At 42.5% G+C, this 20634-nt stretch overlaps 1 protein-coding gene and 1 long non-coding RNA gene across 4 annotated transcripts in view; one reads left to right on the plus strand and one right to left on the minus strand.

Annotated features, from left to right (window-relative positions):
• LOC130297121 (uncharacterized) overlaps positions 1-20634 on the minus strand; it is a 170406-nt gene that overhangs the window by 12316 nt on the left and 137456 nt on the right. The window lies entirely within an intron of this gene.
• The window catches only part of KCNG1 (potassium voltage-gated channel modifier subfamily G member 1), a 163975-nt gene continuing 144825 nt past the window's right edge, over positions 1485-20634 (plus strand). Inside the window, exon 1 of one of the 3 annotated variants that reach the window (XM_056549395.1) lies at positions 1485-1725. In XM_056549395.1, coding sequence (XP_056405370.1) covers positions 1690-1725 — 36 coding nt within the window. In that variant the 5' untranslated portion in view covers positions 1485-1689. The remainder of the gene's footprint in view (positions 1726-20634) is intronic. The other 2 variants (XM_056549396.1, XM_056549397.1) reach the window with 2 other exon arrangements.

Consider the following 20634-nt stretch of genomic DNA (forward strand, 5'->3'; position numbering starts at 1 on the left):
GACATCAATGAGAGTGGATGCAATCAGTCAGCGCAGGGAAAGTGACTGCTCTCAATGCAATGTGATTGACAGCCATCAGTCAGCGTAACTGACTGTTGTCATTTGAACTTGTTTAAAAAAAAAAAAAAAAAAAAAAAAAAAAAGGTAATATCACTGGTCAAACTGATAACTTTCATCAAACTTTAGGTGCTTACTGACCTTTTTTGGGGTTTTTTGAATTATAGGCACAACTTTACCATATAATGAAAATTGTATGCAACCTGCTGCTTTACCCAGCTCCACTAGGTGTGGACTTTGAATATGTAGTACACATATTCTGCTCTGGTTGCAGAGATTATTCCATAGGAATCTTTTTATTTACCAACCACAAGCACACAGTAGAACAATGCGTTTTGGCACTGTAGTCAGTTAGCAAAGTGACAGTGACAGCCCTCAGTCATTGCAGTAAAACTGAGTGACAGCAACCTAGTAGGAGTGACAGTGGTCAGTCAGAGAAGTGGAAGTGACAGCTGACAGTCGGTGCAGTGGAAATTATATGCATCAGTTAACACAGAGGGAGAGACACCCATCAGTTGGTGTGGAAAGAGTGACAGCCATCAGTCATTGCAGTAAAACTGAGTGACAGCCACCCAATGGGAGTGACAGCCATCAGTCAGTGCAGTTGAAATCAGGCAACACAGTGGGAGAGACACCCATCAGTTAAGCGCAAGGAGAGTGACAGTCGTCAGCTAGTGTAGAGAGAGTGACAGCTATCAGCCAGGTTTTCACTCAGTGCAGAAGTGATTACAATTAGTCATTGCAGTGGAGTGATAGATATTTGCCATTGCAGTGGAGTGATAGCAGTCAGTTATTGTAGTACAGCCATTAGTTAGCACAGTTTAAATGACAGCCATCAATTAGTGCAGTGAAAGTGACAGCTGACTGTCAGTACAGTGAGCATAGCACTAAAAGAAAGAAAAAGGGATGCACGTCTTGAGAAAGGGCCCTGTACGGGTCCAAAACGCGTCGAATGCTGCATGTAATTTTAACTACCTACCAATAAACTTCAAACCTTGGTTGAGTGCCAGATCTGGAGAATTTTTTTTCTACCATTTTCCTCTAGTGCAGTGAGTGTGACAGCCTTCAGCCATTGCAGTAAAACTGAGTAACAGCCACCCAGTGGGAGTGACAGCTGTCAGTGATTGCAGTGAATCATCTGCTACTGCAGTATAAGTGACAGCTGTCACTCACACTACTTATTGATAGCTGCACTACAATCACTTATGGCTGTCACTCCTACTGCACTGTCAGCTGTCACTCTCACTGCACTGATTGATGACTGTCAGTCAGAAGCCCCTGCAGTAGATAGTAGTATACACTATATACAAGTAGCAGTCCTGGTTCTGTCACCTCGCCTCTTGCTCGGGGACTTTTAGCACCTCATACATTTCTTCTGCTCAGTGCTGAGGCTCCTCCTTAGTGTTCAGTCATGGAGCCTCCTCCCTCCTCAGCCTTACACAGCACTGGCTTCGGCACTGATAGCATTGCTTTCCCTGTAAGCACCTGCACTGGGAGCACGGGCAATGTGTGCAGCCTGCTCTCCTGCACCTCCACCTACCTACCGCAGCTGGTCCTAGGAGATCACCGTCCTGAGCAGTAAGTTCATTGTCTGGACACGTGTTGCTGGAGAATGTCAGAGAACATTGTAGAATGTCAGCACCCCGGCTCTCCAGTCTCCAAGTGAAGGTAAATTTTGGGAATCTATACATTTATCAGTAACATGTGGATGGGGACATGGGGGAACTCTGCAGGAACTTTAGTGCTAAGTTGTCATCTAACTGCTGGGTGATGTATTGGTTGCACTGTAATTCATCCCTGCTGTATGTAGTGATAGAAGGTGATTCTCTACTATAAGGGGGTGAGGGGTGAATATATATATATATTTTATGACTGGCATTGGTGCCCGGCTGTGACATCCCGAAGCTAGCATGTACAGATGGAGCATCAGTTATGGTATAAACTGCAAGGACCAAGCAATGGGCAGTTCTCAGGCAGATGCAACATGTGTCCAGCCAGATGCAGAGCCAAGGGTATGGGAAACCCTGGATAGTTTATTGAGGAACTGGGACCAACATGGGATTATACAGTGTTCAAATAGTGAAATCCAGGTACCATTCTATAATGCAATAATGTGATTCTTCTGGTATTAGGATAGTTTAATGAAGTACTGGGATTATACTGGGATCATACTGGAAAGCACTAAGATCGTAGGGTCTAGTGCAGGGATTGTATAGTGAAGTACTATATTGTTTAATGTAATACTGGGATCTTATTTGGATTATATAGTACGGTTCTGGGATCATACTGGAATTGTATATTGCAGTACTGGGATGGTATTTGGATTGTATAGTATAGTAGTGGGATGATGCAGGAATTGTATAACAAAGTACTGGAATTGTATACTGCAATACAGTATAGTGAAGCACAGGGTTTGTGCATGGTATCAAATTGGGATTATAATAAAGTGGCTGGATCGTACCAGAGTTGCAGAATGGAGTACTTAGATCAACTTGGGCTCTTTCCCTTTGTAGTATGAGTTGTGACATCTCCCATGTTATATGGCAAACATATCCAGCAACCACACACCCAATAGAGGTGAACAAAAGTTGCAATTTGGCCTCCGTTTGTTTGGTTTGTGTTAGCGTTTCCGTTGTTTTATTTTTAGCTGAATGAAATAGCACAGACCTATGCGCAATTCCATACAGCAAGATCCACCAAGCGACATCTGTCATAGCTATACAGCAGAGATACAACACCATTATTTCCTGTTGCATATGTAGCATTAAGATATTGTGCAGCACTGTCCAAAGATTGTCACTATTCACATGAGGACTCACCTCTCCACAATGGGACTTGCAAACTTTTTACCTTATCTCAGAATAATATGGATACCAGAAGTGTCTGGTTTCATAGAAACCCTAAAAACCTATCAATATATTTATGGAGTGTGGAAGGAAATGGAGAACCCAGAGGAAACCCAGCAGTAGAAGATACAAGCTTCATGCAGATATTGTCCTAGGTGTGAATGGAACCCAGGATGTAGGCACTCATAGTGGGATTGAATAGCAGAATACTAGGACTGTAGTAGAATGCAAGGATCTGCATAAATGGGTTCATAATGGTACTGTAATGTGCAGTATTGGGAAGATACCAGTACTGGATTCTATAGTGCAGTACTGGAAGCACAGTTTACTTGTATAGTGCAGTATGGTTATGACACTACCTGGATGGAATACTGCAGTACTGGGAGCATTCTGGAATTACATAGTTAGTTCAGGACTGGGGTGACAGTGGGATACAGTTAAATTTTGGGATGATAATAAGACTGTATTGTGGATTACTGTATAGATACTAGAGTACTGCAGTCATATACTATGTAGATATTGGATTTGTGTAGTGAAGGACTGTAGATGCTGGGATTGTATAGTGGGGAACTGTATAGTGGAGTTTTGCATAGGTACTAGGACCGGATAATGGAGGACTGTATAGATACTATAGATGCTCGGATTGTATAGTGTAGTACTGTATAGATGCTAGGATTGTACACTGGAGAATTGTATATAGAATAGGATTGTATGATGGATGACTGTATAGATACTAGGATTGTATAGTAGAGTAATGTATAAACATTGGGTTGGTATAGTGAATGGCGGCAAAGGATTATATATTGGAGGGGTGTATTTATACTGGGATTTTATAGTGGAGGACTGTATAGGATTGTACAGCGGAGCCTGTATACATACTAGATTGTATAGTGGAGGGCTGTATAAATACTGGGATTGTATAGTGGAGCTTGTATACATACTAGATTGTATAGTGGCAGACTGTATAGGATTGCTTATTGAGGGTTGGTATAAATACTGGAATTGTATAGTGGAGGACTGTATAGGATTGCATATTGGAGGGCAGTATACATACTGGGATCATTTAGTGGAGGGCTGTATAGATCCTGGGATTGTATAGTAAAGGTCCATATGGGACTAACATAAGAGAACATAATTTAAAAAAAATAGACATTCCCAAAATAAAAAGATGCAAAGTTCTAACAATATATCTTTATTACAGGCACTGCAATACAAAACTAGGATAACTCCAATACTAAACTAAAAAGGTCAATGGAAGCTCACAAAAGCACATATTGGTGATAGAGGCACATACACAATTAAAAAAAATTGATAAGAGCACTAACCCTCCTCCCCTGTTTATAAACCATCAATTCAAAAATTAAAAAACGCACTGTGCCATCTTATTTCACATCTTGGACCGCACTTGCAGGCTTGCAGTACATGTCTCATATTGTTTGTAAGGTGGTGCTTTATCTTAAAATGTCACCATGCCGTAACACTCCTAATGTAGAAATGATGATGGCCCTCACTTAAACTATTTACAAACAGTCCGGTGAAGGATACAACATGGTTTGGCCGTAAAGATTGCTGAATTAGGTGAGTGCCATCATCATTTTTACATTGGGAGTGTATATAAACCATCAGGTCATGTCCTGAATGCAGGGCTATGACCCCCACCCACTGGGCAATGTCCCTATGGTAATAAAGTATACAGCACTAAATATAGTATCCGACATTTATCATTGTCTTTAGACAGTTTTTTGTGTCTAGAAAAGGCACAAAAAAGGCGCAAGCAGGGTTTATTTGCACCTTTTTTTGGTTTACACATTTCTGCTGATTTTGAGTTGCAAACCACTGGTTTTGGCAATACGCATGATATAAAAAGGCTTTATGAACTGCGCCTTTTTGTGAAAAAGCGCAAAGCCACTGAAAAATCTCTAAAACTACACCAACTCAGACTTAGGTTACCTTTTTGGTGTATGTGAAGAGAGAAATTTCAGAAAATGTGACCTGCACAAAATGTATCAAATGCTTTTTGACCATTTAATAAATTTGATGCTCCTACACATTACCAGCACACAAAAAACAGGTGTAAAAAAATGCTTCACTTACACCTACAACGATAAATGCCGGCCAGTATACCTAAATCAAAAATAGAAGCAAGTCAAACTATTTTTCTCCACAAATTACTCTACACACATACACCAGCCAAGACCTGGCTTACGCTGGGTTCACACCACGTTTTTGCAATACAGTTCCCACATTAGGTTTTTGATGAAAAACGGATTCCCCCAAACCGAACTTAACTGTATCAAAACAGGTGTACAAATTTTAACCCGTATACAGTTTGAAAAATGATGTCCGGTTGCATCCATTTTTTAAGAAAAAAAAAAGTATATGTTTTTAAATTTTCACTCCATTATGAATAAAGTTTCACTTTTGATAAAAATTCCAAGAAAAAAAAACTTTGTGTGCACTGCGTATGTGCAAAGTCAAAAACCGTATGGTGCAACCCGGAACACATATGGTTCTTTACGGTTCACATTGACTACCATGTTAAAATAACCTTGTACAGTTTCAATACGTTTTTTCACCAAGACCAAAAGCCATGGTAGGCTACGGTTTTCGCTTCAGGAAAAAACTGGACAAAACCATACAATATGCAAAACGGGCACAACCAGATGCATTGTTTGGCATACGGATTTCAATGGAGAGTCAATGCACACGGTTTTAAATACGGTTCCATCTGGTTTTCAGATTGGAAATGTATACAGGAACTGTATTGCAAAAACGTGGTGTGAACCTAGCCTTACAAAACTGGCTGCAGTTTTTTAAAAAATCGCACAGGTTAAAAAAAAAAAAGTCTCGGAAAAGTTTGTCATACAAAGTAATGTTCTGAAGTGAAATTACACAAAACTGTGTACTAGCCCCATATTTATCACATGCCCTGCACTGTTTAATACATTTTGTGCATGTACATTTCAACACACCAAAACTGTGTATAATACACAGTGCACCTACACTGACTTTGATAAATGTCCCGTGTTTTGCCTCTTGTTAGATGTATCTGTCAGCATCCTGCTAAAAACTACTTAAAACAAGTTTACGGCATATGGGCCAATATATAGGTTAATTGCAAGTTTATAATGAAATATGTATACAAATATATATATAGTACTATGTTGAATTCTTCTGGAAAACATATAGATATCACAAGTATTATACTTTACGGTATATATACAGAGTCAGAGGCCTAACTTGTAGCTTCTGGGCTTCAATGAAAAATCTGCAACAAGGCCACATGTGCCATTTAGAATGCTGATCTCTTATGGGGCAGATGTGCCTTAGGGCCCCCTTAGGCACCAGGGCCCCGTTAAGACTGCACTCCCTATAGTTATGCTCCTGTGTAGATTACTATGAAGGCCTATGGTAAACTATAGACATAACTAGCATTACATTGTATGCATAGTTGTAAAACATGTAATCAAAATATTACATAAGTGGACGCATACTATGTATGGTCATATTGCTGGTGTAGGACATATTGCCTCTGGCCGCATGGACGGCCGTAAGACAGGTGTAAAAAGAAAAAGAAGCCTTGCACTAAAGCAGTTACAGGTGTGGATCTCTTGCATGAAAACAAGAAAAAGTGGCGCAGACAGGTAATAGTATCATTAATATATCTTATCATCATGGGCCTACACAGTAATGTATCTTACCATCATTTGCTTAACCCCTTAAGGACGCAGCCCTTTTTACCCTTAAGGACTGAGCCCTTTTTCGCAATTCTCCGTCGCTTTATGAATTAATAACTCGAAAACGTTTTTACCAAATATTCTGATTCTGAGATCGTTTTTTCATGACATATTCTACTTTATTTTGGTGGTAAATTTTCGGCGTTACTTGCATCCTTTTTTTGTGAAAATCCCAAAATTTCATGAAAATTTAGAAGATTTAGCATTTTTCTAATTTTGAAGCTCTCTACTTGTAAGGAAAATGGATATTCCAAATAAATGTTTTTTTTTTCACAAATACAATATGTCCACTTTATGTTGGCATCATAAAATGGAAATATTTTTGCTTTTTGAAAAAATGAGAGGGCTTCAAAGTAGAGAAGCAATTTTCAAAAATTTCATGAAAATTGCAAAATCTGAAGGGACAGATAATACAGAACTATCACTCCCAGCATGCCTGGGCAGTCTAGGCATGTTGAGAGTTGTAGTTTGGCAACATCTGGAGGGCTACCGTTTGGGCACCACTATAACAGTGGTCTCCAAACTGTGACATTCCAGATGTTGCAAAACTACAACTCCCAGCATGCCCAGGCAGCCTTTGGCTGTCTGGGCATGCTGGGAGTTGCAGTTTGGCCTTCCTAGTGGTTGCCACAGTAAAGATCACTTTACTTTCATTTTCATTCCCCCCCCCCCCCCCACCCCATGTAGTTTCCCTACCTGAGCCAGGATCCAGCAGTCTCCATCGACGATCGGGGATCCCCAGGCATCTTCTCCTGCAGGTACCAGCCTCCATCTTCTTCCCACGATCCCCTCGACATCCAGGGGTGGGCAGAATGGGGGTTGCCATGGCAACCCACTATCCTGCCCTGCCATTGGTCAGAATTAGTTCTGACCAATGGCAGGGGATAGGAGAAGATCGCAGCACTGCGGAATTGCTCCTATCCCTCAGGATGATCAGGGCTGTCCCTGACAGCTCCGATCATCCCTATTTTCTGGGTGATCGGGTCACCAGAGACCCGATCAGCCCGGAATAGCAGAAAATCACATGTCTGAATTGACATGCGATTTTTTGCGATCGCCGACATGGGGGGGTCTCAGGACCCCCCTCGGCGATGTGCCGGGATGCCTGCTGAATGATTTCAGCAGGCATTCCGGTCCGGTCCCCAACCGTCATTCCGGCGGGGACCGGAATTCCCACGGGCGTATGCATACGCCCCACATCCTTAAGGACCTGGGATGCAGGGCGTATGCATACGCCCGGCGTCCTTAAAAGGTTAAAGACTGAAAACAAATACCCCTTTGACACCCAGCAGCCTTTTCATATGTGCTCATAGTACAATTACACTATGTTCCTACAGTTTTTTTGAGCCTCGCTTTAGTCAGTATTTTACCAAAACCAGAAGTGGGACTGACAGAGAAAACCTATAATGGAAAGATTTACCCTTTTAACTGTGTTTTGGACCCACTCCTGGTATTAATATAATATTTCACAAAATAAGAAGCAAAATTAAGCAAAGCAAAGGGTTAAAAAAAAAACTTACTGGAAGCATAGCCTACATGTAGAAGAAGTGCTAGATATATGTAACACTGTGCAGCTTAAAAAAGTATTCACATCTGAAGAAGTTATCCTCTATTCACATTATAGGTGATAACAAGCTGTTTGATGGGGGCCTGACTGCTGGGACAAAATTGTCTCTTGAATGAATATACTGTTGGGTCATTGTACACTGCACTGTTGGCAGTGCTTGCATGTGATAAATCCCATTGATAAGTAGGTCCCAGGTCTGAAGCATTAGTAAGTATAGTTATAAAAGTGTGTGCGACTGAGGATGATTTGTCCCCAGTACAGATTTGCATTTCATTTGACTGCACATGATGAATGGAATCTCAGACACAGGATTGTTTTGCATCCACCTGAGGAGTCTGAGTGGTGAGTAGCCAGGTGCATCCTTTATTGACAGGACAGAGAACATGTACAGGATTAGGCTAGGTTCTTACTACGTTAGTGCCCCCATTAGTTCTGTTCCTCAACATCCCACCAAAAATGGGATGCCAACTTTTAATTATAATGGGAGCAGAAAACCCCATTGATTTCTGTGGCCCAATGGAGTCACCTAGAGACTCCTTTCAGGACCTATGCACTATTTTAAGCACGGGCTGCTATTGAGTTGCTGTAATTCAGGCGGTTAGTGGCCGATGACATGCAGGGCATCCTGCTACTTACCCCAGCCGAGCCATGTACTTGGCTCTCTCTTTTCGCTGCAGGTTTTGGCCTTCTTTCCTTGTACTGTTGCAGGCTGCCACAGTTTCTGTCACATCCCGTAAGGGCCATGCACTAACTGTCACTTTGAGGGTACATGCACATCCCTAATACCTGCCCGCCTCCAGTTCCGTTCTCTGTTGGTTGAGCAACATTCTGTAGTCACAAAGCAAAGGTGTCTATTCTTGTGATCTGACCTGAACCTGTTTTTTTCTGACCCTGCTACTGATTCTCCTGTATATGACCCGAGCTGATGACCACGCCTCTGCATTCCAAGCAAACTAACACCATCTGGCTGCTTCTGAGCTACTCAGCTCTGCTATTCATACCAAATCAGCCCTGCTAAATCGGACTCTGTTTGGTGCGCTATTATCATCTACCTCATCAGCTTGTTCATCCTCACTGTACCACTCGTGCTTGGCATTGGAACTTGGGAAGCCACTTACCAGGTCGCTGCCACAAAAATTTTCCCAGTTATCTCCCCTGCAGATAAAGTCCAGCTTTTGCATCCCGGAGCAAGATAAAAGGTGGAAACCAGGATCTGCGCTTGTCTTGGGCTAAATGGCTATGCTGTGGCTAGCTTTCTGTGAACTTGTATTTCCTGTTTTCAGTTTTCTTGTTTGCCTACAAATCCCATGATACCATTTTCCTCCTTCCCACACATCAGCTACCCCACCCATTGAAACATAAATGAGCTGCAGAACTGTGGTCTTCAATCAGGATGCCTACAGCTGTTGCATTAGTTGCAGATTGATCCCTCCACCCATTGAAGCAGACAGGCTCCCTGTCATCAGCTGACTAGTGAGTCAGGTCTCCACCGCATTGCAAGCTGGGAAAAATCCTAGACAACAGTCATTTTGTATGCTGTTAAAAATAAATATTGGGGTGAAAATCTCATAAGAATTGTGAGAAAACCGGTAAAGACACTATATTATGAACTACACTAACTTTACAGCCCCTGTAGCATAGTCAAATAAAAAAAAAAAATCACAGAATACCCCTTTAACATTTTGTATGAGCATGCAAGGGCATAGACCTGTAATGGTGATGTCTATAGAGAGGATGGGGAAGGACTAAACATAGTAACATAGTTTATAAGGCTTAAAAAAGAAAGAGACCATCAAGTTTAACCTAAAAGAATACTGTGTTGATCCAATGGAAGGCATCCCCCCCCTCCCCCCAATGAGGCTGATGCCAATTGCCCCATGACAGAGGAAAAATTCCTTCACGACCTCAATATGACAATCAGAATAAATCAACCTTCTATCCCCATAAATCTACTATCCATGACCTCTTATGTTATTACTCTAGAGAAACATCCAGGCTCCCCTTGAACTTGTTTACTTGGTCAGACATCACAACATCATGCGGCAAAGCGTTCCATAGTCTCACTGCTCTTTCAGTAAAGAATCTCTGTCTTTGCCGATGGTGAAACCTTCTTTCCTCTAGATGTAGAGGATGCCCCCTTGTCATGGTTACTGGCCTAGGTATAAAAATATCACTAGAAAGATCTCTGTATTCTCCATTCATATATTTGTACATTGTGATCAGATCGCCCCTAAGATGTCTTTTCTCTAAACTAAATAAGCCCAAGCTTGAGAACCTGTCTTGGTACTGTAATCCTCCCATACCATTAATTATCCTTGTCATCCTCCTCTGCACCCTCTCCAGTATGTCCCTTTTATTTACAGGTGCACAGAATTGGACACAATACTCCATATGTGGTCTGACTAGTGATTCATACAGTGGCAAAACTATGTCCTTATCACGTGCCTCCATGCCTATGTCCTTATCACGTGCCTCGATAAATCCCATGACTTTTTTAGCCTTGGCGGCCACTGCCTGGCACTGATTGCTTAAGTCGAGTTTACTGTCCACCAGTAGTGTTGAGCACAAATATTAAAAATGCCATTTTTTACCACGAATATTGGCACTTCGAGATTTTGTGAATATTTACAACATAACGCTATATATTCGTAATGACGAATATTCGTGCACAACACAACAATGATGTGTACCGTTTAAAAAAAGTGATAATTTGTGTTAGATAGGGTAGGTTAATTTTGCAGATAGATTCTAGTGTAGGGTATAGTGTCAGTTAGTGGAAAGATGTAATCGCACATGCGCACTATACAAATTTTATTACGATTTTCACATGAAAAGAAAATAGTGAACGAACATAGCGAATATGCAAATTTCGCAAACATAGGACGAATATATATGGCCCCCGCCGCTCATCACTATCCTCCAGTACCCCCAAATCTTTTTCGGTAGAAGATTGACCTAATGTCTTACTATTTAGCAGATAATTATACATTTTGTTTTTACAGCCCATAACCTTAAATTTATAGACATTAAACTTCATTAGCCATGTCTTTGCCCAAATCCTCCAGCTTCCCCAGATCCCTCTGTAATATTATGTTATCATCCTCTGTGGTAATCACCCTACCCAGTTTGGTGTCATCTGCAAATATAGAAATCCTACTTTTGTAATCCCTCTACAAGGTCATTAATTAACATATTGAAAAGAAGTGGACCCAGTACTGACCCCTGTGGTACCCAACTGGTTTTGTCCCCAAACCAGAGTAAGTTCCATTGATACTCACCCTCTGCTTCCTGTCACTGAGCCAGTTGCTAACTCATTTACATATGTCCTCCCCAGTCCCAGCATCCTCATTTTATGTACAGTGGTCCCTCAACATATGATATTAATTGGTTCCAGGAGAACCATCATATGTTGAAACCATCATATGTCGAGTACATATGTCTATGTAAAAATGGTAATTGGTTCTGGGGCCTCGGAACCATTGTATGTTGAATACATATCTCTATGGGAAACTGCTAATTGGTTCTGGGATGACCATTGTATGTGGAGTGTATGGGGAGTGATTAACAAACCAGGGTGCCTCCAGCTGTTGCACAACTACAACTCCCAGCATGCATGTACAGCCATTGACTGTCTGGGCATGCTGAGAGTTATAGTTTTGCAACAGCTGGAGGCACACTGATAGGAAAACATTGATGTATGGGGTGTATAGTGTGTATATGTATTGTATGTGATGTGTGACATCGCATACAGTACTGTGCAGTTCTTTAAATACCTTCAGGGGGGACAGAATGTCCTCCATTACCATCCTGCCGACTACAGCTCTATAGGAAAGGAAGGGGAGGGCAGCCAGCAGCTCATTGGATGCCTGCAGCAAGATGCTGCAGGCTATTGGCTATGGCGGCACTGGGGGGGGGCGGGGCTTACACCGAGCTCACAGTGGAAGCCTGCGTGAGTTAGCAGGACAGCATGTGAGTAACAGGAGGCAGAACGGGGCACACGGGGACATTAAACAACTATCTGTCAGTTGCTGAAGTTGTCAGCGCTGTCACATAGCTGTTTGTATGATGGCCCCAACACACAGCAGCATCATATGTCGAGGCTGCCTTCAACATACGATGGGCTCTGAGAGGCCATCATATGTTGAAATGATCATATGTCGAGGCCATCATAAGTCGAGGGGTCACTGTACTAACCTTTTGTGGGGCACAGTATCAAATGCCTTAGAAAAGTCCAGATAACTGGGGTGGCCATTTCTCTTTGCTACCCTTCAGAAGTTTGGTATTACGGGTAAATTTTTGACTGCACTGCGGGGTCTTTATTCCTCTCCTACTGCCTTTCTCAAACTCCCTCATGCTCCTTCTCCGACCTTCCCTTTGTTCAATGGGACTCGTCAGGGTTGCCCGTTGTCCCCATTGGTTTTTGATTTATGTATTGAGCCTCTGGCCGCTATGATTCGGGGGGACCCGGACTTCACTGGCATTCCCTTGCATGATAGGGACTTCAAGATTTGCTTATTCGCCGATGATGTCCTTCTCACACTCACTCGTCCTTTGCTTTCTCTCCCTAGTCTTTATAGAGCTCTTCATGCTTCATCTCAAAATTACAGTAAAAAAAAAAAAAAAAAGTCCAGATATATAACATCCCCAGTTTCACCCCAGTCCAATCTATAACTGACCTCCTTATAGAAACTGATCAGATTAGTCTAACAGGACCGATCCTGCATAAACCCATGTTGGTGCTCTGTTAGAAGGTTATTTTCATTAACATATTCCAGAATAACATCTCTCAGAAAACCCTCAAAAATCTTACCCACTACAGATGTTAAACTTACAGGCCTATAGTTCCCAGGATCCCTTTTTGAATATTGACACCACATTTGCTAAGCGCTAGTCCTATGGAACAATCCCTGTCATTATAGAATCTTTAAATATAAGGAATAAGGGTCTGTCTAGCATGGCATTTTATTCTTGCAAAACTCTGGGATGGATGCCATCTGGGCCCAGTGATTTGTGTGTTTTTCATGTTACTAAGGCGGCAACTCACCTTTTCTTGGTTTAAGGGAGAGGAAAATCCTCAACCTTTAATTTCACGGTTTAGATTTTATCATTCCTCAGTTTCCTATCCCACACCCCCATCAGACTTTGGAATCAGACCCGCACTCCTTTGTCGCCTATTTTATCTATGGCACTCTTGTTTATTGAAATGCCATTTTCTTAAACAGTGTAGTATAAATCTTCATGGCTTCTGTGCTCCGTCTAAACACTCCTGTTGCATCTGTGCTCTTCATCTCAATACTTTTTCCCAGTTTATAATATTTCACTGCTCTACTTGAGAACAAGTAAACAGAGCTCAGGGTATGAGAGGGTGAGACAAGTTTCAGCCGTCAGTGTCACAAATACACTTTTTTATCTGTTTATGGGAATCAACCTATATTTAATAACATGATTTAATGAAACAAAAATGAAACCAGGTTTTTTTCTCTGTTCTCTCCCACAGCGAGCTGTCAAAACATACAATGAATGTAATACTGTCCAGAGTATAACACTGTGTGATCCACTGGTTGGGTCTGATAATGTGTGAGATATGCTGCAGGGCCACACTATATTAAAAAAGCTCAAGTGCCCGATTCCCAGTATTTAGAGAGGAAAGTAACCCCCACCAAGAGTGACTAATAGATCAGTGACTGTGTTTATTCTTTGTCTATTGTAATGTAATGGTTGTAATTTATGACACACTACTAGTTCTTAGGTTGTCAAAGCCCTTCCCTTTAGAGCATTACTGGGCAGCCATGTCATCTTGCTGATTCCTGGTCTGACGCTTTGAATTCATCTTGCCTCTAACCAAAATAGTGGTTAGGTTTAAGGTAAAACAGGGCAGAAAAAGACAAAGAGGTGTGATAGTGTTGTAAAGGAACTGATTATTGTTGGCAGTGATGTAAAGCATAACTGCACTTCAGGTAAGGGGGATCCTTCTCCTCTCTATCAAGGACATTTATCATCTTTGCTTTGGTAAGCAAGTTCTGTAGGCATTTTTTTCTTGCTTTGGTTTTGCTTATGTGTGACATATTTATCATACTATCACAGGGGGTTGATAAATTTGGCTTACATAAGCAAAAACCAATAAATCACTTTTGAATACCATTTTTTTAGCACACATGAGCAAAAACCAATAAATGACTACAAAACAACACTTTGCAGCTTTGAAATAAATGTGATATGTGTGTTCATTGCATTTTTTAACCACTTTTCCCCCCCGAAATGTACTAATTTTTAGTTTTTTACTTCTAATTTCAGATCCATGTATCCTGTGGATTACTTTAGATTTGGAGGAGTACAATTACCAACTTTTTTTGGTTCAATGTTAATAAAACGGTTAAAGAGGGCTTGTGGGGGAGTGTTTTTTTGGAATAACGTTTTTTTTTTAAACGTGTTGTGTTTTTTTCAATTTTTACTTACTTGACCGGCTTAGCAGTGGAAGCTGTCTTATAGACAGTCCATTACTAAGCCGGGGCTTAGTGTTAGCCACAAAAACAGCTAGCACTACCTCCAATTATTAGGCTAAGTTTCCACTTGGTTTTTTTTCTGGTAGTTTTTGGAAAGCTGCCACTGCAGTTTTTGAGCCAAAACCAGAAGTGGATCCATAAGGAATAGGACATATAAAGGAAGAACTTACACTTCTCCTCCTTTATGGATCCACTTCTGACTTAAGCTCAAAAACTGCAGTGGCAGTTTTCCAAAAACTGCCAGAGAAAAAACCAAGTGGAAACTTAGCCTTACCCCAACACTCACCGCCACAGGGGTGCCGGGAGGAGCCGATACCAACAGGCCGGGAGCATCAAAAATGGCGCTCCTGTGCCTAGGCGGTAACAGGCTGGCGTTATTTAGGCTGGGGAGGACCAGTAACAATGGTCCTGGCCCAACCTGGTAACATGAGGCTGTTGCTGCTTGGTTAGTATTTGGCTGAGAATAAAAATAGGGAGAACCTTATGCTTTTTTTGGCATAAATAATTAAATAAAATAAAAAATAATGCATAGGGTTCCCCCTATTTTTATTTTCAGCCATATACCAACCAAGCAGCAACAGCCTTACGTTACCAGGGTGGGTGAGGACCATAGTTACTGGCCCTCCCCAGCCTAAATAACACCACCCTGTTACTACTATTTTTAACGCTACGGGCCTGTTGGTACTGGCTCTTCCCAGCGGTGGGTACCGGGGTAATAATTGGGGGTTAGCACTAGCTGCTTTTGGGGCTAACGCTAAGCCCGGCTTAGTAATGGACTCCGTCTATTAGCTTCCACTACTAAACCTGTAAAGTAAAATTTAAAAAAAAACAACACGTTTAAAAAATAATTATTCCAAAAAAACACTCCCCCACAAGCCCTTGTTAACCATTTTATTAACATTAAACAGAAAGGGGAAAAAAACGCTGGTCATCGACGCAGTCCACCGAATCCGAAGTAGTCCACAGGATACAAGTATCTGAAATGAGAAGAAGAGAAAAATAGTTTGTCAACCGCCAACCGCCAGCGGGAAATATGAAATTACAGTAGGGGATACAGAAACTCTGCGGCACCAAGGTATGTTAAAAGGAGACTGGGCTGGCATCACTCTGCAGCCGCCCGTGCTCCATCTGATTCTATCCCCGCTACCCTAACAAAATGACGGAGACGCTGATTTACATCACCCCTTGTCTCCCACCCGCCCGTCGCACATCTCCTGCCCGCTACCTGCTACAAGACTACAACTCCCAGCATGCCCTCACTGTACGGGCATGCTGGGAATTGTAGTTTTGCAACAGGTAGCAGACAGATGGGAGATGTGCAGTGCGGGCGGTTGGGAGACAAGGGTTGATGTAAATCAGTATCCCCGTAATTATGTTAGGGTAGCGGGGAAAGAATCAGACGGAGCCTGGGCGGCTCCTTCTGCCCAAACAAAGGTAGTAATGGGAGAATGGGACCAGAGAGCAGGGACAGGTAATTATCATTATCATTAGCGTCACCCGCACTACCTGCCTGTACATACAGGTTAGTAGGGTGACATTGATGACAGTCTTCCTTTAAAGGGAACTAATCAGCAGATTTTAGCATATATAAGGCTTGACGCATGAGCATGTGCCGACCCACCAATCCATGTGCCTAAGAGAGTCAAGACTTCATTATAGAGATTATGGGGGTCAGACCCTCAGCGAACAGAAATGTATCCCCTATCCTGTGTATAATTTTTTAGGGCTGGAATACCCCTCTAACTCCACTTGCTATCAGTAAATGGAAAAAGCATAACTGCTTTAAATTGTTTACAAGAATACCTAGAGGTCAACCGTCCACTATTCTAACTGCAGGGGAAACAAAAAGTGGAAATGGGGGGGGGGATTTCACATGACTGCTGTATGCAGGGCAGCAAGGTTCAATGCCTCTTAGTATGCTGGAGCCATTTCAATGCAGATGAAGTAAAACAGTCCCTTCTAGTGGAATATGGAGCTGAGAGATTATATATTTTTCCCAGTTCTGCGCTCATTTGAAGTGTATAATTAACTTTTGTCAGATTTAAATGGTTTCCTTATTACTTGCTTCAGTTTATTGCATGTATAATTGGAATCACTCGAAGCCTCGATACTTGCTGGAATTGTCTGGTCAGGCTGCTGGCTACTTTTATTTATATTTCTTGATACGCTGGCTGTAGGTGACTTTGGTCTCGGTAACAGCAATATGAAAACCTTCCTCTGCCTGGTCAGTGGTCACAATCCTGGATAATGCCAGACAATAAAGCTGGGTTCACACAGTATAAGTTTTTTGTTAAATTGTATCAGGTAAAACTGAATTGCTAAAACTGCAGGGGATTTTACCACAAATTGCCGTGGTTTTTGCAATGCAATTATTGCCAAAGCTATTTTAACATTTTTAAAATGTTTCACTGTCCTTTACCACCTTGCAAAACCACAGTTAAACAAGATATGCTACTGCAGCGCATGCTAAATGTAACCGCACACAAAATGGATTTGCTGATGAAAACTTCTACCGGACCTGGCCTCCAACAACAATTTTTCATCACATCTGAGCTCTGCAGCTAGAGATTGGCTCCAATGATTATGTGGAGATCAGTGGTCATTGCTGGAGGTTGTCTGTACAGTGACCAGCAGGGGACCAGGCAAGCGCAGGGGCGGACTGACCGGCCGGTTCATTCGGACGTGGTCCGAGGGCCCGGCCGGGTAAAGGGCCCGCTGCAGCTTCTGAGGATCTAGGACACTTGGCCCGGATCCCCTGTCAGACAAGCGCTGATTTCCCTGATGTTATTTTCTATGGGAATATCCCTCATGCTCTGCATATCATTAGAGACAGGCAGCAGCGCAGGGATGAAGAGCACCTGATTGATGGCTCCGCCCCAAGCACAGGAAGAGGACGTGGTCGAGAGCTGACAGGCCTTCAAGGAACACAGAGCGGCCGCTTCATGTGAGAGTGAGTAATTTCCCTGTGTGCTGCCTCTCTCCCCACTGATTAGCAGTATAACCTGGGGCTGGGGTGTGTGTAAAGTAGCAGCCCAGTGGGGTCACTTTCCCTCCTCCAGTGTCCACAGGTCTCCAACAGGTCACATTAACAGAACAATTTTAGGGAAAAATCGTGGCTAAAATGGTGCGGTTTTACCGTGACTTTTCAAAATCGCTGTAAAACCGCGCCATCTTTGCAGTGATTTTTCAAAAAATTGTTCTGGTAATTTGAGCTGTTGGTGACTTGTGGACACTGGAGGAGGGAAAGTGACCCACTGGGGTGACAACATGTGAACACACTGCTTGTTTATTTATCATTAACCCCTTAAGGGTACATTCACATGTTCAGGATCTGCTGCATATTTTTGCTGCATAGTTTGTGCAGCTGATTTTGCAATACATTAGCTTCAATGGGTGGCAATATAAGTTGCAGAAAATATACAGCAGATCCTGTACGTATGAACGTACCCTAAGGGCTCATTCACCATACGGATCCGCAGCATATTTTACAATGCGGATCCGCCGATAATGGACCCTACAGTGCTGCCTCCATCTGTGCCTGCTAGTGGCAGTCCGATGCTTCGAGCAGACACGCTGTGATGTGCGCGTCACCACGTGCATACGCAACGTACTCGCACACATCGCAGCCGCTCTCCCTGCTTCCTGAGCTAGGCTGAGAGCAGCCACGATGTGTGCGAGTATACTGTGCATGTGCGTGGCGACTCGCACATCGAAGCATGTCTGCTCATAGAGGCGTATTGCCGCTATGAGCAGATACAGATGGAGGCCGCACTGTAAGGTCCATTGTCAGCGGATCCGCACCGTAAAATATGCTGCTGATCCGTCAGTGTGCATGAGCCCTAAGGACACAAGGCGTACATGTGCACGCACTGTGCCTGCTCCCACTGTGTTGTATAAATCATTAGCTGGAACCATCGGCTAATGCCAGATATCACCAATCAGGCTGATGTCCAACATTCTATCCTGCCCTGGCTGCAAAAAAAGCAAAAATAAACTTTCACTTACCTTACTACATTCCCCTGGGGCTCCGCTACAGCTGATCTGTTGGCCAGGTGTCTTCTGCCTACTTCCCTTAGCCTGGAACGTCAGACGGCGCTTCAGCCTATCACCGGCCGCAGCGATGTCCCGCTTCGGCCGGTGATAGGCTGAAGCGCCGTGTGACGTTTCGGACTAAGGGAAGTAGGAAGAAGACAGCCTGGCTGACCAATCAGCTGTAGCGGAGCTCCGGGGGAATGTAGGAAGGAAAGTGAAAGTTTATTTTCACTCTTTTTGCATCCCGGGCAGGATAGAATAAGAATAGTACATACTGGACTATTCCTTTAACCCTTTAGACACCACTATCAAAGTTGATGGCAGTATCTAAAAGTGTTAAAAAGCATGTGCTAGTCAGGTAGGGAAGCTGATCAGGACCACCGTGGCGAAACGCAGAGTCCCAATCAGCTGAGAGGAAAGCTGAAGGGGCCCTACCTGGCTCAGTGCCGTCAGATCGTCGCTCCAAGAATATAGGCAGCCTGTATAAATAACACTGATCAATGCTATGCTATAATAAAGCATTGTTCAGTGTTTGCAAACAAAAGGTTTCATGTGACAGTTCCCTAAAGGGACTAAAAATGGGGAGAAAACTTTAATAAAGTACTCCAGGCTTTTTCATTTTTGCACTTTGTTTTTTTCCTCCTCATCTTCTAAAAATCATAAATATTTCAATTCTTCACCTACAGAACTTTATGAGGGCTTGTTTTCTGCGACACCAATTTTGCTTTGGAATGACATCAATCATTTGTCCAGAATTGCTCAGTTTTGTCACCTTATATACCTTCATATATAAAAATTAATTAAAAAAAGATCAAAAAGTCCAATCTGAACAAGAATGGTACCAATAAAAATTACAGATCATGAGCCCTCATACATCCCCATATACGGAAAAATAAGAGTTATGGGGTAAGAAGATGATTTAAAATGTACACATTTTCCTACAAAAAGCTATAATTTTTTTAAAGTAGTAAAATAATACAAAACCTATATAATGTGGGTATTGTGATGACTCGCTCTTGCAAAGTGCAGTTGCAGTATAGAGGCAAGGAAACAGTACTTTTCAAATCAAAGTTCAGTGTTTTATTCACACAGCAAACAGTCTTTAAATGCAGAACCAAGGAAAACTTAACAAAAGTCCACCTGTATTCCTTAGATGTTTGTTCACACCTGAGTCCCTGCCATGCGGCATCAAGGCCTACAGGCAGACTGTTCACCAGCTTCCAACCTTGGAGCAAACACAGGGAAGAACTACACATTCAGCTCTCTCTGGCAGTGTGAGCTGCAACTAGCAAATCCCTCTCAGCTGGTGAAACAGGCTGCCTTTAACCTCTTAAGGACTCATGACGTACCGATATGTCACGAGTCCGCTCCCGATCTATTATGCGGGGTCATGGCCTCTAACAACGGCCGGGACCCGTGGCTAATAGCGCGCAGCACTGATCGCGGTGAAAGTTGAACACCGCGTCTAAAGTGAAAGTAAGATCATGCCAGTTTATTCAGGATCGCGGCATCCCGAACTGCTTACATGACAGCCGGGAGGGTCCCTACCTGCCTCCATTCTGTCCGATCGTCGAATGACTGCTCAGTGCCTGAGATACACGCATGAGCAGTCAAGCGGCAGAATCATCGATCAGTGGTTTCTTATGAGAAACCACTGATCAATGTAAAAGATCAGTGTGTGCAGTGTTATAGCTCCCTATGGGAGCTATTACATATTGCAAAAAAAAAAAAGTGAATAAAGATCATTTAACCCCTTCCCTAATAAAAGTTTGAATCACCCCCCTTTTCCCATGAAAAAAAAAACTGTGTAAATAAAAATAAACATATGTGGTATCGCCACGTGCGGAAATGTCCGAATTATAATAATATATCATTAATTAAACCGCACGGTA

This window comes from Hyla sarda, chromosome 12 (genome assembly GCF_029499605.1).
Source record: "Hyla sarda isolate aHylSar1 chromosome 12, aHylSar1.hap1, whole genome shotgun sequence".
Taxonomy (NCBI): Eukaryota; Metazoa; Chordata; class Amphibia; order Anura; family Hylidae; genus Hyla; species Hyla sarda.